Source organism: Umbelopsis ramanniana (genome assembly GCF_025399195.1).
Source record: "Umbelopsis ramanniana AG unplaced genomic scaffold K450scaffold_17, whole genome shotgun sequence".
Taxonomy (NCBI): Eukaryota; Fungi; Mucoromycota; class Umbelopsidomycetes; order Umbelopsidales; family Umbelopsidaceae; genus Umbelopsis; species Umbelopsis ramanniana.
This window is the reverse complement of record NW_026252103.1, coordinates 23429-41896: the sequence shown is the minus strand read 5'-3', so window position 1 is coordinate 41896 and position 18468 is coordinate 23429. Positions and strand designations below refer to the sequence as shown.

Genomic DNA, 18468 nt, shown 5'->3' with positions numbered 1-18468 from the left:
CACGAGAATATTACGTCGCGCAGTCTCTTTTCTGGTGACGTAAAATACTTGCAATAGAAGCTTATTCTCTTCCGTTTATTTTGACGTAGAGATGTTGGCTAGCCATGATATGATATAATTCCTTACGGGACATTTCATTGCAAATGAGTCGATCAAGCTCTGTTCACCAAGTATTCGCAAAAGGAATCTAAATCAGACATTAGCGCCTGCCGAACGTTTCGCTAACTGGTTCGCCACATATCTTAAACTTGTCACCTTGTGCTCGCCATCACATGGCTCTCAGCCTCAATACCATTTTAGCAGCCTGCACGGAAAACCCGGTAGTGGAACTATTGCCATACAGCACGAGCGGGATGTATAGAAGTGTTGAGTATCGCGAAGAAAAACATCTTTTTGTAAGAAATTAAAACATGGGTAATCACCGTAAGGCAAACTTTGAAGAAACAAAAGTTTACGCATACAGCCATTTGGTGCTCATAAAAGGATGTGCAATGCTGGCCGTATTGATTTCACACCATGCAATAACATTGCGGTAGATCACACACTATAACCATATTAAATAAGGGAACCACAGAATGGATAATAAATGGTAGAACGGTTATTTTGCCAATAAGATGTATGGATGATACAATAAAAAGATGGTCAACATTGCAGAACCCAACTACCACAAAGCCACACAGACGTATAGTCCACAAGAGAACAAAAAATCTCTCACTGAGAACAACATACTCCATATCATTCTAAGGCTGCGTCCCATGGTGGCTGATTCCTTATGTGTACCAATGTCTTTAGACCATATATAATATGCTGCTGTGTTGTTGTTTTTTTTACCAATCTGTTTTACTCTGCTCGAAACTGGCCAGCCAGAAAGTATAATGGCTCCACCGCAACCCGTCAGTTGCTTAGAAATAAGAGTAGAATACTATCTTTTGGGAGACTTTTTTTTTTTTTTAATTATCGCCAAGAAAGTTTATCATTTGTTTGTTTTGCATTGCTGAAACACAGTTTCCATCGTTGGAGCAATCTCTTATGTACAAGAAAGAAAAAGAACAAGAAATCAGTACTAATTTAGAGAATTTTCTGGGAGTTATGGCAAGATGGGGTTACCTTTTTTGAAAGAAAAGATAAAAAAAAAAAGGTGGGAAATGAGGCTAATGGAAAAAATGTCGCAGAAGATGCGAGAGTCATAAGGGCAGGCTGGCGTCCATCATAACAAGCCTTTGCGAATATCAAACAATCTACCCATGTCCTTATTGTTTCTCACAAGCCTTATGCTTTTGAAGGCATTTCCATTGGGACGTTTTTCTTTAGTGACACGTCCATGGTAATCCAGTATTTTTGTTTCCAGAGCGGTTGGCGTTTCAAAATCTTCATAAACTTGTCCACCTAGTTGTATCGAGAGCCCCGATGACCCACTTGCTTTTACAACCTAAGGGCGCAAAGTGGTTAGACTAGAGAACGATGACAGTGGAGATCCTACTATTTTTCTTACCTGCATACTGAGATCCACAATCACTTTGCTTGCACTGAAATTTCGTTTGTATATCAATACATCATTAACTTTGATAAGCTCTAAACGACACATATCCTTGAGAGTAATGTTTTTTGAATCTCTGGTTGTTTGTGTATACAAGAAAACAGTGATAAGTTAGGGGTTCATGAGTTGATTGGCAATTTGACTGCATGCTTGCTTACCCAGCCACATTATGCATCTTTTCACGTTCACCTAAGTCTCCCCAGTAGGCATCGAAAGCGAGATTCTTGTCCTCATCGTTTGTGAGGTCGAGATCATTTGAAGTATGCAAAAATTGACCACGTTTGAGTAGTTCCTGCCATTGAACCATCGCTTCCAGGAACGCTCCATCATTCCACAATGACTTGTCCGGCATTTCTTCCCAATTGGGATCTAATCGAAGTTGAAGGGTTTCTTGGTCCGACTTTGGTCGTATGGTAGTTTCGGTTCTTGAGATGATAGCATCCGATGGACTGACGGCTCGACGCACAAACACTTTGACGAAATAAGGTAGATAGTCTAAAAGGTCTGACCTGTCTTGAGGAGGTAGTATTTGAAACGAAGCAGGACATATGATAGTCTACCAACACAAAGAGTGAGTTTTGTCAGTACATAGTTGTGCGGGGGGAAAAGCGTTTGAAGCGGAGCTATGGTTTAAAGGAGTGGAGAGCTAATTTTTTTGACAGTCTCTATGGGAGACTCCCAGTAACGTATAGCATGATGCATACCTTTAGATCAACGTCGGCCATTGTTGATTCTGGATTGCGCAATAAATAATCCAATGACCACGTATCCAACTTTGTCTTTTTGATTGAGGGATGTTCGGGGTATCCAGATCCGTAATTAGGTTTGTGGTATTGAGAAATGTCATCGTCGCGCTTTCTCACACTTCGAAATGCCATGTTACCGGTTGTCTGCTCAACCGGATGAAAGAGATGGTTGTAAACCAGCTGAGGGGTGGTTTGTGCGGGGGAGTTTGGTAATTGTTGTGCCGTCAACACGTCCCAGCTGTCCCAGCCAACCAAAGCTCGATCAAGCGTAAGCCAAAAAATTGAAGTCAGGTGATTGTCCAGTCACATGATGAATGGCCGGATATCGGTTTTTTTGGGACATTACCAAATGCAGCGTGCATCAGCCACAATGGGACGACGTCAGGTCCAGAACAAGCGGCGGTGTCACTGTTGCAAAAATGGGGGCGCGGGGACTTGCGACGAATTGTCAAGCCTCAAATTTTAGCAGCTCTTTTTCCTTTTCCTCCTTCCTTAGCCACTTACTTTCTCTCTTTCCTCCTTGTTTCGCTCGCTTTGCTCTATTGCTTTTTTGCATGGCATCTCCAATACTGGATCGTCCTTCACCATCAGAACCTATGCGAAAAGACTCCACGTCTTCTATCTCGTTATTATTAAACGACGATAATAAAGGCATGGATGCCCTCGCCAAAGCAGCCTTTTCAGCCGAAGCGAATGATCACCAGTTAAAACCTGCTCAACCGCCAACATCACACCTACCTACACCGCAAAGTCCAGCCGTACCGTTTCCACCTATCATGGTATCAAGAGAAGACAGTCGGTCTAGTAGTACGGCGGATAAATGGAGCCATACGTCGTCATCTCCTATTCGCAATTCCCAATCACCTCCTTCTACCAACGCCACTGTATCAGCAGCAATCACTTCTCGTTCTGGTTACGGATCATTTCCACTCAAGTCGGCTTCGTCCGATGAAAGGGAACTTTTATCTCATGACAAACCTTTTGTCTGCAAGGAATGCGATCAAACCTTCAGTCGACCTCACAATCTGAAGTCACATCTTGCAACTCACTCTGCGGAACGGCCATACCAGGCAAGTAATCTCTCTCTCTTCTATTCTCCCATGTCTTTTGTGTGTGCTGCAAACTAACGTGTTACTGCGCATTGTTTACATGTTTAGTGTGAGGTATGCCAACATCAATTTAGAAGACACCATGATTTGAAGCGACATCAAAAACTTCATACAGGCGAGCGACCTTATGTATGTAATACTTGCGATCGGTCATTTGCAAGGCTGGACGCTCTAAATCGCCATAGGCGTGCAGAAGGAGGCTCCGCTTGCAATTCAACTCAGACTCAAAGACGGCTCAGCCAACCTCAGCCACAAAACGCCAACCTTCCATCCAATCACCGCCAAGACTCCATCGATTCCACCACCGTGATCAGAACGCGACCTAATGTACCAGAGCTGCATATACCACACCCAGAGTCACGTCCATTTGATAAAGAAAGTGGTCGAAGGGCACTGTCATTAGATGAACACGGCTATCGATCAGAAGAAAAGCCAAGCCCTTTTCGAGCATCCACTTACCCAGATCCAAACTCCGTAGCGGGAAGTCATCGCCCCGTCTTACCGCCACCACAAGGCACCAGCCAACCACCGCCGCCACAGCCTTCACAACATGAAAAACAACTAGAGCATCGTATTTCACACTTGATGAAGCATAATCGAGATTTGGAATCTCAACTGGAAAGACAGATGCTCCTCAACAACTCAAGAGAATTAGAACGGTATAAGAATAGAGTGCATGATCTGGAAGTCGAGGTAAGGAAGGAAGCCATTATAAAAGAACGACACGAGGCATTCTTTTTTTGGCTCATGTCGTCCTTTATATTAATATATTTTTTTCGGTGTTTAATAGAACAAGGTGCTAAGGTCCCTTATCCTACAAAACAAAGATACCATGGAAATTCCTACCAAGAAACGACGATATTTGGAAGCTCTAGGCGGTTCACGTTCGTCGAGTAGTCCAGGGTCAACCGATGAGCTTGAGATGCGTGACACAGCTGAAGTTCACTAATCCACCAACTTGGGATGATCAAATAATTTGTGCTCACAAAAATATACCCATGTTCATTTAGCTATGCACTGCCTGCCAAGGGATCCACCGAACCTTAAAAAAAAAAAAAGAGGAGAGTAAAAGCCATGGCTCTGTCGCTCCATTTTTTTTGTCAAGACAAAAACATGACCGATGTTTCTTCATTCGCACCGTTTTTCCTTTTTCACCTTGGTCCCTTAATTAACCTCGTGCCTACATGAGCTATGACATTTTCCGTTATTTCCCTCCACTTTATTGCATGATAATACAGAAACTCAATATTACAGCCTTGTTTATTGGTATCACCCTGCAAATAAAATGCCTCAACTCCATGAGGAATCAACATCCTTCCTTCGTAAGTCAGGTGTATGGATGCGCTTAATCTGTGGCTTCATGTCGATGCTAGCATCGACGGACGATGTGTCGAGGTAGTGGAGTGAATCCGAGTGTAGCCAAAATATATTCGGATGGCCATATGTTACTTTGTGTCTGTGGCAAAAGTTTGCAACATCGCAACAAAATCTTTTTTTGCACCTCTGGCACTTTACCCGGCGTCCACTTCCTATAAATGATGGATCCTCGTCCTGGCTTTCTCCTTCGTTGCCCTGCGCTGCTTTCTTTCTGCTCTATATTGGTTTCAAAAACCAGGCATGTCGATACTCAGGTCACTGATATTGACTATATCCTGATGTTCACTCTCTACACGACGGAGCTTATCCGGCCGGCATGCGCTGAAATGGCTCGAACTAGGTTTCCATCCCACACGGTGTTCTTTGGCTTCTCTCCCAGATGCGCTACCTGTCAACATGGTTGATTTGCATCCCTTCTAAAATACGTGATATCGTGGATTTAACTAAACGCAAAGTGTTGAAGACTCCCAGGGATTTAAGCGGTGCTTGAGTCAACTTTGCTCGGAGCTATTCGCGTAAAGTACAAGCCGTTTCGTCAGCTGCCGTCGCATTCAGCTCCATGACTGACTCAAGCAATTGCGCATCTCCATCTAAGTACATGCTTACTACTTGGCATTATCAAAATAAGACTACCTGTTTCTTTTAATTCAACAATGTACAATTATGAGAGAAGAACCAGCAAACATAGGCGTGCGTGACAAAAGAAAGGAAAACAACAAAAATATGTATAGGGTTGGGTATTTCATGACCTTAATCTGGCAAAGTCTTCTATCTTGCTATTACTGACTTCGGCCATTACCTTTTGAAGGACGCGGTCCCGCTCGCGTTCATCCAACTTTGCTGAAACAACAATATTCTTCAACTCTTGAACATAGTCTTCTATGTTATCCGGAGTGGCTGTGATGCCAGGTACTTTGGCACCCAGTGTTTCGAAAATAGATAGTACATTGGCTTTGAACTGGCGGTGGTTGCGTTCGGCTTCTCTTTTGCAAGCATCTAGTTCCGATCGCTGTTGTTCGCGCATACGGAATATCTCAGCTTCAGCACTTCGCAATTGAGTTTGAAGATATATTATCTGGTTCAATTGATCGGTGTTAACAGCTGGTGTGGCCGTCGCCGGATTGGAAGTCTGATTATTTTGCATTTCTGAAGAAACCCAGATTTAGTTTATCGATGGTTTGAAAAACGTGCAATTAGATAGAAAATCCTTACTTGTGAGCATCCCTTCCATCATCTCCTGCATTGCTCCTTTCATGGATCCAATCAATTCCGAATATTCTAAAGCTGGAGAGTCACTTTTTCGACTACTACAGGAGGTTTGGTTTTACTGTTAAAAACTTATACTGCGGTTGCTCAACAAGAAAAACGTTTGACTTACTTGGGTGTACCAACTTGAAGTTTTTTGTTTTCACCGAATCTTGGTGTCCCAGGACTGCCACTGCGTTCATGACCAGGTGTACCGTTTCCTACTTCGAACGGTACTTGGCCAGTGACGGGCGATAGCAGTGCTGGCGTTGTTTGATTTAACGGCCATTTATGCGAGCCTCCTCTTATATCATTCTGGAGCTAATTATAAAAAGAGAACTAAGTTAATACCATATGGCCAGTCAGCATATAGAAAAGAAAATGGTCATGCCCACTCACAGCATCAAAGTCAAGAGATGGTATAGCGCTAATGGTGGTAGATGGTACACCAGTTTTTTTTATAGCAGCCGTCGCAGTCGACTGAGTCGTACCAGATGAAGCTGTTGATTGTTGGCGCCCAGATCCAAGTCCAAGACCAGCATTGGCAGCCAGTCCCATACCATTCTTTGGGAGCTTGTTCTTTGGAGGTTGCTGCTGTTGCGGAGGTTGAGGTTGTTGCGGCGCAGTATTGGTTGTTGCTGCTGATGGTGGTGGTGGTGTGGAGGAGGTGGATGGAGCAGGTACTTTAGTCAGACCACTGGACCCTGTTAAAGTATTGTCGATTGATAGTCCTGCTGTAGTAGGTTTGAGACCTTGCAGACCTTTTGATTTTTCCATGTCCGCCCGTTTTCTCTTGTTTCGCATCATCTCTTGTAGTGACATACTTTTTGTGGCTGTGGTCAGAGAGCTCCGGTGAGCCCCATTAGATGGCTTCTTACTAGACGGACCACGAGTACCAAGTCCATCATCATCATCTTCATCGTCGTCGTCATCGTCAGATTCACTTTGATCATCCTTAAATAGGTCAAGGTCTCCATTTCTTTTACCACTGCTACTGTTGAGGGTAATTTTCCGTTTCTTGGCAGGTAATTTTTGTGGCGTTCGACTACCGGATTTTTCAGTGTCCATGGACACATCGCTAGCCACTGAACGGTTTCCTTTGTCACTGGCCTCTGATCCTTCGGAAGCTCCATCCGATTCATCATCCTCACTTTGAACTAGGCGGCCACGAGCTTGCAAGCTACGGCGGCGGTGACTGGTGCTAGAACTCCGACTTTTGGACCGGATGCTATGTATTTCGTCTGAAGAATCTGCAGCATCGGATTCCTTGACGTGGCTAGCACACAGCAGTTGATATTGGTCGGGTATCGTATCGCTTGGCTTTATTAGTCGTTCACCCAACGCACAGGTTATATGGAAAGATCTACAATAGACATAAAAACGCTCAGTACAAATATTTTCCCACTTCGTTATGGAAAAAAAAAAGTCGTGACAGTGTAACCTACTTTGTGCAAAACGTATGCTCACACTGTACACAGAGCCCTTGCTTCCTACCACAAATGTAGCAAGTCTGTTTGTCAAGCTCTTGATTATTGAAGTTGTAGGGATCTTCCGTCGAATCAATGTTCTTGCTCCACGCAGCACACACAACATGCATATACCGTGTTGGTGCTGTTGTTCGTTTTAATGCGCCTGTAAGTTTGGGACAGCATACAATTCGCTGCAGGGGAGTCGGCAAAACAAAAAACTTTTAGATGGGCGGCTCCTTCTTTGAAATACAATGAATGAAAGAATTGATAACTTACCGTTTCGCTGGGCAAAACTCCATCTTCACATCGTTCACAGTACCAGCTGCCATCCGGTACTTCATCTATCCCATAGCAGTCTGTGTTGAATCATAAGCGATCAGTATTTCAGATATCGCATTGGTATGTTAGTTACGATAACAGTTATTACATACCTTGATGTACTGGTAAATTACAATCTGTGTTTGTGAAAGCAATGGCATTTAGTCACGTAGTTGCATAGCTCATCAGAAAGTATGTATTATGTTAACTACCTTCTCCATCGCAAAATAAAATTAAATTTCGCTTGGTAGATTTCCCACCGCGACATATAACACAATTGGACTATCAAAAAAGGATGAGGTTAAGTTGGTCAACTCTAACGTAGTGTGCTATATTAATACAAATGTGAAACTTACATCGTCCTCAGGCATTGTCGAATAATATTATTATATGGAACCTAGTATGACTCTAGAATATTATGAATAACAATAAAAAGAAAATTAAAAATGTGGTGAAGATACGAAAGCATTGGCATTTTTTTTTCTTGGGTGGAGTAGGAATGGCGACATGGTCAACATGGAGGAAGGTGTATGTCATGAACTTTTGTTTTACCTTTGCTAGTTGCGAATTTTTCGAGAATACAAATATTAAGCCCGTTCCGCTGATGTTGTATCCCTGATGGCCTTTGTGTTTTAAAAAATTTAAAAATAAAAAAAAAATGATATAATAACGCGAGTAGAAGAAGTAAATAACGAAAATCAATTGGACTGGAGGGCCAGATGATGTAAATCAGAAGCGAATAGTCAAAGTTTGGAGAGGAGATGTGCGTTTGAATAACTGATATGACGAGAAAAGGAAATCAATGTCCAAACTGGCCTTCTAGTTGTGCCTGACGGGACTGAACTCAGGTGACATGCAAGGTATTCAAAAAGAACAAAAAAGTGAAATATTGTGAGAGCTCCGCCATATTTTATAATGTGCAAAGGACGTGACGTAACACATTTTCTTACATTTATTTTGGTACCCAGAACTCACAGCATGCCCCCCCCCTTCTTACCCAATCAATAGGTGGGAAAGAACCCGTCTCATTGCTTGACGACATAATAAAAGCATCGTTTAAAACGGCGGTATATTGAACGCAAATCAAAAAAAAGTCAAAAGAAATTTCAACAGTATAAGAGCCCAAAAGAAGAACATGGTGTGTAAAGAACGAAAAAAAATTGTTTACAGGCAAAAAAAAAAAAAAAATTGAACAGGAGAGATGAAGGTAAGAACGGTCACTATGCTCTGTGAAACATGGATGATGCTTCGATCGTTGGGGGAATCGTCCTTGCAATAAAGACAAATGAAAAGCTTACGTCTAATGAGCAAAAAGAAAAAGAAATAATAAAAATGAAATATAGAAACCTGATTCATAAAGCTAACATCGCACCTCAAGGCTTTGGTTGTATGGTTGCACCCAAATCTTTTGCGTGATAGTAAATACATCGCTCGCCAAATTTACAGTTTGGATCATTACTGGTAAGGAGATCGAAGAGGTTAGGTGCATTGGCTAAAGAATCGATGGCATGCATGATATTTAACTTACCGGCAAGGATACATTGGATGAACGTACTTGCACTTTTTGTTAGTGCACTTGGGCCAATATCTACATCTTGCTTTGAAGGAAGCAGTGGTTTGGCGTTGCTTGTTCATCATCTCACGACGCTGCTCTGGTGATTCTAATCGCTTGACCTTCTGTTTGGGCACAAATGGAGCTGAATTGATATTTAAGTCAGAGTGACGAGCTGTACTTGTCTCCGAAGGCTGCGTCTGTTGCTGGGGTGTCCACTCAGGGGAATCCCATACGTTTGTTTCATTCATAGTAGGCACGTCTTCCCATGGAGACTTCGGTACCTTAGGTTCGGCAGTAATGGTGGCAGTTACTTCAACGTCAATGGAGACAGGCTCCTCCACTTCAGCATCCAAAATTGGCTCGGTATTAAGGACAGTTTCCACAGTTTCAGCAGTGGTCATAATGGTTTCGACAGCTTCTTCTAATTGTTCAGCTATATGGTTCATTGATCCTTCTTCTTGCCTAATGATTTCTTTGACTACCTCTTCCTCTGTAGCATCGGTTGATTCTCCATCGGCAACTGAGTTTGCTTCATCCTCTTCACTTGCACTTTCATGCAGCGATTCTTCCGTTGAAGCACTGCCAGTTTTTTCGATGACCTCAATTTGAACGGTTTCGATTGTAGCCACGACCACGTCTTCATCCCCTGCGTTTTTTGCTTTCAATTGGTCCGCAACTATAGCCTTGGCTTCAGCTTTGGACTCGACTGCTTTTTCTGTTTGAAAAAGAACCACGACATTCGTTAGCTGTTAGGAATAATAAAGGACAGAGACAGATTCCCTCTAGTTTCGAGGTCATGTAGCCACTAATGGCCAATTCCAACAAATATAGAAATTGAATGTCTGACATTGCTACATACCTTGAGAAGATTCTCTCCTGTCGTTGCCATCAGTAGGTGAATTACTATTTGGTTTCCGGAAAAAAACGTGATAAAGGATTACGCCGACAGTAACGACAACAGCTGATCCTACTACCAGCTGCCTTCGCTGAGCTTCGTGCATTTTAGCGGATTATCTGTGGTGGTGCTTCAAACTTTTTGAAAATGGAGGTAAAAAACAACACAAAAAAAAATTCAAATTGACTTGGTAAACAAAATTTTGGGCACCTCGCACGTGAACTGGCACAATGCAGGACCAAAACCCAGAGGCTATCGCAAACACATACCAAAATTGATATATCATTCTATCGTTTGTGAAGTGACCCATTCTTTCATGACCTTCTACATTGCGAAAATGAACTGTTTTAAAGACTGTGTCCATTCAAAAATGACTTTCACTGCTGTAAATACTTTTGAAAGGACGGGGGTCCATAAGCTACGGGTATATTTATTTCGGAGCTGTTAGATGCGGTAACCAAGTTGAAATGTGTTTCTCTTCGAATGAATCCTGTGCGGGATAAATAGGCGGCATTTTACAAAGAATTTGAGATAACTTGCTTTGTCAATTCTATTCTCGATGGAGCGGAGAGAGCAATCTAACGAGTGTTGAGAAGGTCTTTTTAAAGTGCGGCATAATTATTTGTATGTTTATCAATTTAAGATATCCAGTTTGTCCAAATCAAGCGTTGTGATGTGTACAACAAATGGTTTATCATATCAATAAGATGGCACCACTTGGGGGGAAACGAAGGATGTATCATGTGGTAAAGATAGTATGGCAGTTCTTTACATCTACACAAGTATCTTGCGTACGCTACCTTGTATGATAGTTTATTCACTATTCTTAATATCTTTGACAATCTAATATTTGGTTTATATGGTTCTCTTACCGGTGCTCAGTCCCTTTGAACTGGAGTCAAGTGCCATCATGCGTCTTGCAATCAAAATATAAAAATAAAAAAAATTATAAAATTACAGCTCCGCAAAGCGTCACCTAATTTGTTATATCCGCCTATTGAGGTTTGCTTTGGGTCCGTTGCATCAACATCTTGAATTCCTACAAATTTCGCCATGTCTAGAGACGACGAGTACGATTACCTCTTTAAAGGTAAGTCAATTTGCCTTTTTTTTTTTTCCAAAATCTAGTCTATCTGTGTGATTATTTATCTGGTGCTCCGCAGTTGTATTGATTGGAGATTCCGGCGTTGGAAAGACCAATCTGCTTTCACGATTCACAAGAAATGAGTTCAATTTGGAGTCCAAAAGCACTATCGGTGTAGAGTTTGCTACACGTAGCATACAAGTCGATAGCAAAACGATCAAAGCACAAATTTGGGATACTGGTAAGAGACTATGCACTGTCTATAAGTTAAGGGGAGGAGGGGCAGGCGGTTGGCTGAAACACCTCAGTTTTTTTTTTCTAACTTGTTACTATGTAGCTGGCCAGGAACGTTATCGTGCCATCACTAGCGCGTAAGTTTGCTACATATATTCCTCTCTTAGGTTAATGTTCATCCTCATGTTCACCCAATTCCAGCTATTATCGAGGTGCAGTCGGAGCCTTGCTTGTATACGACATTGCAAAGGTAAGAAATCTAAAACGGTTGCGGATACACAAAATTTTTATGGTCTGGATAACTAAAACTTTTTCTTCTGCTAGCACGCTACCTATGAAAATGTTACCCGCTGGTTGAAGGAACTGCGTGATCATGCCGACAGCAACATTGTTATTATGCTGGTCGGTAACAAAAGCGATTTGAGACATTTGCGGGCTGTACCGACTGATGAAGCCAAGCAGTTTGCGGGTATGATTTTTTTTCTCCATGGCGTTACAACTACTCTCCTAGAATACAGGCTCACATGTTCAATCCGATTTCTTCAGCTGACAATGGTCTGTCGTTTATTGAAACTTCTGCTCTGGATTCTAGCAATGTTGAACTGTCCTTCCAGCGTATACTGACTGGTATGTTTACTATTTGTTACAATTGTTATGAACCGACAATGGAATGCTCTAACATCTATTGATGTCATGTTAGAAATTTACCGGATCGTTTCCAACAAAGCTTTGGAATCATCGAATGATGTGATTAGACCAACTGGTGGTGAGACTATTGTTGTAAGCCAATCGTCGGATGATCAAAAACAAGGTGGAAAGTGCTGTTGAAGGAGACTAGTCTTGCACAAACAAAAAAGTAGCTTTGCACATTTCTCTCATGGCCATTATTACCCTTATTTTCTTTTTTACCCCCCAACAAATATTGCCGAGAAGGATATATCCCAATAATATTGTACAGCGCTCTGTGCAAGTTGATACGAAAGGTTTTTTCTACAATCGCCATAGACATGACTGGCGATATATACTGATCCGTATGTACTACGTTATTAAGGTGACAGCTACTCTGTAATTACGTCGGCCGCTCCATCCCCCTCGACACTGTAATAGTGCTGCAGTATAAGGATGGACTTCTCGGGAATAGTGGGATTGAAACATTTTGTCATATTGTGACAAGTGGTATGTTGCTGTGAATGGCTATTGCCAGATCGCACCTATGACTTTGCAGTCGCACAACAGACGAGGTCATGCGACCACATTAAAATCTTGAATTTATGGGGTCGGCGGTCACTTTTGGCACCTTTTTTTTTGTAACAGAGCAAAAAAGAAGGGACAAATTTTTTTTTGTCTTTGTGGGCTTTCACTAGTTCGGCCAGTACCCTGTCTTTCAACAATTTGTCAGACATGGCGACGGAATCTATACGCAATGCAGAAAGACTGGATTTTATCACTTCAATACCGCCTCCAATAACACGAATGTTGACACATCTCAGTCCAATTGCTCATTTCCTCACTGGGCTGGTCCATATTGTCACCTGGCACCCCACTACCCCAACAAGCCACTCTCTACTCCTTCTTGTTTCATGGTGGATTTTATGTCTTTATCATCGTACTCTTCTCATATTCGTAATCCCTTTATTGCCAATTTGCCGACTGGCTTATCAATGGCTTCTAAGGCACCGCAGAGAAGTTCATGGAAAGCCCCATCCTGACACAAATAATATTCCTCGTGATATCCCCCAAGCTGTTCAGGACATTGAATATTTATTGAATCGCTTGGATAGAATGGCGGACGTCATAAATGGCATATTTTATTTGCTGGACTGGCACAATCCTGACGTGTCCCTGCGAATGCTAAAATCCCTACTGTCCATTTACCCTATCTGGATAATATGCACGTACCTTCTGCCGGTCCGACAAGCTTTAGCCGGTCTGGGTACAGTTGGTCTGCTTTGGAACAGCCCATGGTTCAGACTCATCCGCACCGCTTTTTATAATTACCCACTTGTTCAACGTTCCATCGTTGCCCTGAGCGATGTTTGGCAAATCCAAAGGGCTGCGAATAGACGAAGAAAAAGTCAAGATGGATGGCGTGCGATACAATCTCAAAGCGCTAAATCTGGTCGGCGTCCGGAAAAAGAGCTTATGTTTCGTTTTGTCGTTTACGAAAACCAACGTTGGTGGCCAGGCGTTACATGGAACGACATACTTTTGCCAAACGAGCGGCCTTCTTGGTAAGTCCTTGTCTCATGCAACCCCTCTTCTAATGTATTAGAGGGAGGTGGGTTATTTTTAAGATACTTACGTCAAACCTCTTTTTTTGGGGGAAAATTTTCTAGGGCCGATGAATATCATGAACCAGTTCCAAATACCAAAGACTTCTCTCTGCCACCACCTTCCAATGCCACTACCAAATTATCCGAAAATTCTGACACTATTATGCGAAAGAGTATGCATTGGGTGTGGAGTGACCCTGAATGGTGGCTCGACCTTGATGGTGACGTTGACAAAGAAGGCTGGGAATACGGTAATCACAGCTGGGAGAACTTCAGCCATCAATCTCGTGGCTTACATTTATTGACGCGTCGACGACGATGGGTGAGAACTGCCAAACTTGAAGAGCACATTGATCTTGATATAGATGAAGCAGCATCCATTGCAGAAAGTCTTAGCAGCTTCCACTCGTATAGATCAGCCTCAAGCAGTCGGCATCGCTCCAATGCTTCAGGCTCAAGTTTGAAGGGATCTCTTCTGAGCAATGACAGCGCTGTCAGTTTGAACAGTACATGTAGCTCGCCCAGACCTGTTCGACGTCAGATATCCAATTCATCATCCCTCTCTTGGCGCAGCTTGGTCCGTACGTGATCAACCACCAAAGCAAAAAGATTTGAACCTCCTTCCCTTATCTACTGTTCTTATACATACAACTGTAATTTCAACATATACCCCCGTTCAAAACATGCACTGTTCTCTTCGTCCGCCATCAACCTTTGTATCGTTCCTTTTCTTTTGTGCATATCATAATACTCTAATATAATATTTAATATACTGGTTTCATTTTACTTGATCAATACTTAAAGTATGAATCACAGTACTCTCTTACATGTACTAGAACTTGGACAAATGTTGATGTTTACTTTTTGGTTCATTGGCTAAGGGTTATGTGTGATAGCGAGACTCTGGCGCCGGCGAAGGCTGAGAGAAGTGGAAACTGTGCTCAGCGGCCGGAGACGCATAGACACACGATGCGATAATGTTTGCTGCTGCTTTGATGCTGTTGTCGTAGTTGCGGCCGTGGGAGCTCCGTCAGATGGGGTGGAACGGTGAAATAATGTCGATAATGACGAAAAGGGAGCTTGATTTGTTTCCAGGGAAGACATTTCGGATTTTTCAGTGAAATTTGGGATCTTGCCATGACCACCCTGCTTTCTAAGCAGTGTTGCTTGGCTGATAGTCGATGAAAGTACTTCACTGCGTCTCTGGTTGCTGGCGCTCGATAACATTGGAATGTCATATGTCGATGCCGGGGACGTTCGAAGAAGTAAGTATTTCAGTGCCTACAGTAGTATCACTTGGCGTCAATAACGCAATGTGAGTTATGTACTATGAGTGTTATATAATGCGTTACCTCAAACCACACAGTATGTCTTATGTCATCTCTAGCCTTGAGTTTCAGCTCCCGTGAAGATGTTTTGATAATAATGCTTGCTTTAGGCATGTCTCGAGACAACGCATCACCTTCGTCCATGGCCGTCACGACGGACTCAATAAATGCTGTATGATAAACCTTTAGTCATAATGTTCTCGATGCCTTTCAGTGTAAGACGACATACCACTCTTTGCCCTTGACTCAGCCTCGCCAATTCCCGGCTCAACAGTACTCCAGTATAAGGTACGGGTATATGGATGTATCCAGCAAAACCGCTTGTGAGGCTTCTCAGAATAGCCGTTACCAACAGTTTTCCGGGTGTATTTCCACATCCAATCCCCAATCATGGTTTGCGTTAGGAGGGTCAAACCTCCGGTGCTATAGTCCAATCGAGAAGAAGCCATATCCCCTGCTATTGATGATCGCCAATGGATTGATATAACACTCGATGCACTTCGCTGCGATTCGTTTGACTTGCGCAATAATCGAGAGTTTCTCTTCTGAGAGTTAAGAGTATCACTCACATCAGACTTTGTGTTCTCATCAGTCTGCGTGCAAATTGAACTCAAAGTCTTCTGATTTTCCTCATCCTTTTTGATACTAATCTCTCCAAGATTGGTAGTAGATGGTAGGTGGGTTTGTATGAGAACTGGCACTCTAGGTTCACTAAAAGATGGCCTCATTACAATAGTTTCTTGTAACGTCCTAACGGTAGAGTCGCTCATAGTAGGCTTTAGAGTAGGTATCTCTGTCATTCTTCCAGCGGCATGTGGTGCCGGATTATTTGTTAAATCTCGTAATTTGGGCGACCGACGGAGACTGCACTCTTTGCTACTATCAATATTTCGTCGCTTGGGTGAAGTCCTCTTCGCATGATATGCGACCTGAGCCTTGAGCTGGCCTCCTTCAGCCACGATGAATGAGTCTTGTACTTGATCTTTGCCATCTTCTTCCATTTCACCACTTTCCGGGCTGTCCGTCATTATTGGCTCGATACTAAATGTCGCTAGCTGTAGCTCTTCGCCAAGGGAACGCATCTTACGTGGCTTGATAATTTGGCTTTCACTAGTTGCTAGAGTGAGGGAACACTGATCTTCATGAGACTGCACTTCATCATGTCGCTGCAGGTCATCTATGTATTAAATTAACCGAGAGCTCCCATATTGAATTAATGAAGCAACAAGGCTGGGAAATGTGTGGGCAGGCTTACCAGTTTCATCGCATGATTCGTCCATTGATTGAATATCCTCCTCGGCATGACTAGGCTCCAACTCACAATGATGATCAACTTCTGAACCTCTCACGAGACCACTAGCATATCTTGCCGCTCCTCGACGTTTGGATGGAACCATTTTGATCTTGGGAGTATTCAATTGTACCGACGGCTCCTCGTCATTCCAAGCATTTCTATTACGGCGCATTTTTTCGATGGTTTCCTGAGATTCGCTCAAAAGCTTTTTTGTTTCGTTTTTCTCAGTCCGTTCCATATGTAACATGGCTCGAAGTTGAGCAATAGTTCTATGTGAATGTGCCAATGAATGCTTCAAAGCGTCGACCTCAACAGTTTTTCCTGTTGCAGCCGATGTCGTCTGTGCGGTGGGACTTGATTTGGTTTGCTTTGGCGTATCGCTTGCCTCTGATTCTGCTACAGATGTGGTAATGGATGTTATGCTAGCGCTTTGGATGGAATCTAATTTGACTGGGACGGGTAACAATGACGATCTGGAATGGTGTACATGTGAGTCACGCAAGGGTGATTGATTTTGTCGAGACGATGGTGAATCATTCATCTTTTTCTGCATCGATTTCATGGCTTCTGATTGCTGTTCATTTTTGTTTCGAAGTGCCTCGCTTTCTTCGGTCAGGGCATTCAATCTATTCGCTACTCGGGTATGATCGACCGTTTTTCGTGCTAATTTTTGCTGCAGCTCAGTGACCTGAGCTATCAACTCCTGCTTGGACACCTCCAAGTCCCAACACTGATCTTTCAATCGTTCTATGTTTCAAGAACCAGATTAATACAGGCCATAAAATACGAGTTTTTTAAAACATTCCTGTCAGTTTTCTATATGACCAGCCAGCCATACCTTCAGCATCCTCTTTCATCTTTAGTCTTTTTTCTAAAGTAGAAATCCTTGCTTCATCGTTAGTTTTGGCAAAATCCATCGCTTTTATGGCTTCGTTTTTCTCTTGGACCATATTGTGCATCTTGCGAACCTCAAGAAGCAAGCCTTGGCCTATTTCTGTAGCGAAGTCAATATCAGTATGTATATCGTCGGGTGTTGGAGATTTTATTCGCCGCCTTTGAGGGGATGATGGACTAGCGGGAATTGAGCAAGTTGTAGGCAGGGGGAAATTGTCTGTCGGTGAGCATATGCTAGTGATACGACCCGAAACTGGCGTAGAGTTAGAGCATGTCATACGTGGTGGATAAGCCTTTATGAGAGATTTTCGTTCCGTTAGTAAACATCGAGATCAATGAAAACATGCACAGCACAACATATACACTACCTTTGGAGAAAATTCAGATTTTCTGCATTGCGCTTTCAGCTCTGATTTTTGACGTATGAGATCGTACAACTTGTGCTCTGTGGTTTCTCTGACAGTTTGCGACTCTCGTTCAGTGGTATCTGTGTTATCACTAGCCAGCCTGTAGTGCTCCTTAAGTTGTTTATATTGGTTTTGAAGAATAGATTTGTTAGACTCAGAATGAGCGTCATTAAGGGCACGTGTGCGCATAGAAATTCTATCTTGAAGCTGCTGAAGAGCATTTTCGTTATAGTTGGTTGTAGTTGGCGTTTTGGGGCTGTCTGGTATGTCGATCATTTATCTGGGATGAGAAGAAGAAAAAAAAACCAACGGCATGAACCTGATTTTGAGAATAAAATTTGGATTGATGGTGAAACGAGCGGTCGGGGGGAATTGTACACTTTCGAGGTGTATTTAGAAAAGGAGAGACAAACAGGAAAGTGGTGGAAAGATGGAGAATAAAAAAAAAAAAGAAAGTAGTTATAATTGTTATTGACAGAATTATGTATGCATTACTCTTAATATAATTCAAGAACAACCACCCTGTCCGTTCCTCAATACTGGCGATTGTAACTTCCATCGACGTATAAAAATAATTCTCAGCATCAAACTGAGATTTTTTAGTCGCCCTCGTCGATCGGTAGTGACGGGATCAACAAACCCATCTCCTGGCGCGATTTCCACTTCTTCAATTTGTTAAGGAGAGCTTTTAGTCGTCATATAA

General features: G+C 42.6%; 9 protein-coding genes across 9 annotated transcripts; 5 read left to right on the top strand and 4 right to left on the bottom strand.

The window, feature by feature from the left end:
• The first annotated feature begins 596 nt into the window (after positions 1–596).
• K450DRAFT_234068 (uncharacterized protein) lies at positions 597–1247 on the top strand. Its single transcript, XM_051587864.1, has one exon. The coding sequence runs from the start codon at positions 773–775 to the stop codon at positions 1070–1072; it is 300 nt and encodes a 99-aa protein (XP_051445989.1). The 5' UTR covers positions 597–772; the 3' UTR covers positions 1073–1247.
• Positions 965–2506, bottom strand: K450DRAFT_234066 (uncharacterized protein). Its single transcript, XM_051587863.1, has 5 exons — positions 2242–2506; positions 1696–2093; positions 1493–1613; positions 1108–1429; positions 965–1026 (listed from the first exon to the last, which is right to left on the bottom strand). The coding sequence occupies exons 1-4, from the start codon at positions 2413–2415 to the stop codon at positions 1208–1210; spliced, it is 915 nt and encodes a 304-aa protein (XP_051445988.1). The 5' UTR covers positions 2416–2506; the 3' UTR covers positions 965–1026; positions 1108–1207.
• A 264-nt stretch (positions 2507–2770) lies between these two features.
• Positions 2771–4422, top strand: K450DRAFT_234063 (uncharacterized protein). The gene is made up of 3 exons (XM_051587862.1): positions 2771–3353; positions 3441–4085; positions 4220–4422. Exons 1-3 carry the CDS (start codon positions 2838–2840, stop codon positions 4265–4267), a joined length of 1209 nt encoding a protein of 402 aa, XP_051445987.1. The 5' UTR covers positions 2771–2837; the 3' UTR covers positions 4268–4422.
• A 412-nt stretch (positions 4423–4834) lies between these two features.
• K450DRAFT_234059 (uncharacterized protein) lies at positions 4835–5342 on the top strand. Its single transcript, XM_051587861.1, has one exon. The coding sequence runs from the start codon at positions 4928–4930 to the stop codon at positions 5171–5173; it is 246 nt and encodes an 81-aa protein (XP_051445986.1). The 5' UTR covers positions 4835–4927; the 3' UTR covers positions 5174–5342.
• A 2063-nt stretch (positions 5343–7405) lies between these two features.
• K450DRAFT_234053 (uncharacterized protein) lies at positions 7406–8670 on the bottom strand. The gene is made up of 6 exons (XM_051587860.1): positions 8354–8670; positions 8158–8209; positions 8014–8083; positions 7915–7938; positions 7760–7839; positions 7406–7674 (listed from the first exon to the last, which is right to left on the bottom strand). The coding sequence occupies exons 2-6, from the start codon at positions 8170–8172 to the stop codon at positions 7456–7458; spliced, it is 408 nt and encodes a 135-aa protein (XP_051445985.1). The 5' UTR covers positions 8173–8209; positions 8354–8670; the 3' UTR covers positions 7406–7455.
• Positions 8671–8830: 160 nt separating this feature from the next.
• On the bottom strand, positions 8831–10405 carry K450DRAFT_234047 (uncharacterized protein). The gene is made up of 3 exons (XM_051587859.1): positions 10216–10405; positions 9330–10071; positions 8831–9259 (listed from the first exon to the last, which is right to left on the bottom strand). The coding sequence occupies exons 1-3, from the start codon at positions 10355–10357 to the stop codon at positions 9175–9177; spliced, it is 969 nt and encodes a 322-aa protein (XP_051445984.1). The 5' UTR covers positions 10358–10405; the 3' UTR covers positions 8831–9174.
• An 822-nt stretch (positions 10406–11227) lies between these two features.
• K450DRAFT_234042 (uncharacterized protein) lies at positions 11228–12684 on the top strand. Its single transcript, XM_051587858.1, has 7 exons — positions 11228–11341; positions 11415–11576; positions 11673–11706; positions 11771–11819; positions 11894–12038; positions 12116–12196; positions 12270–12684. The coding sequence occupies exons 1-7, from the start codon at positions 11305–11307 to the stop codon at positions 12395–12397; spliced, it is 636 nt and encodes a 211-aa protein (XP_051445983.1). The 5' UTR covers positions 11228–11304; the 3' UTR covers positions 12398–12684.
• K450DRAFT_234037 (uncharacterized protein) lies at positions 12685–14650 on the top strand. Its single transcript, XM_051587857.1, has 2 exons — positions 12685–13800; positions 13906–14650. Exons 1-2 carry the CDS (start codon positions 12971–12973, stop codon positions 14429–14431), a joined length of 1356 nt encoding a protein of 451 aa, XP_051445982.1. The 5' UTR covers positions 12685–12970; the 3' UTR covers positions 14432–14650.
• A 1-nt stretch (position 14651) lies between these two features.
• On the bottom strand, positions 14652–18187 carry K450DRAFT_234035 (uncharacterized protein). The gene is made up of 6 exons (XM_051587856.1): positions 17727–18187; positions 17303–17651; positions 16426–17211; positions 15400–16347; positions 15195–15340; positions 14652–15123 (listed from the first exon to the last, which is right to left on the bottom strand). Exons 1-6 carry the CDS (start codon positions 18039–18041, stop codon positions 14719–14721), a joined length of 2949 nt encoding a protein of 982 aa, XP_051445981.1. The 5' UTR covers positions 18042–18187; the 3' UTR covers positions 14652–14718.
• Positions 18188–18468: the final 281 nt, after the last annotated feature.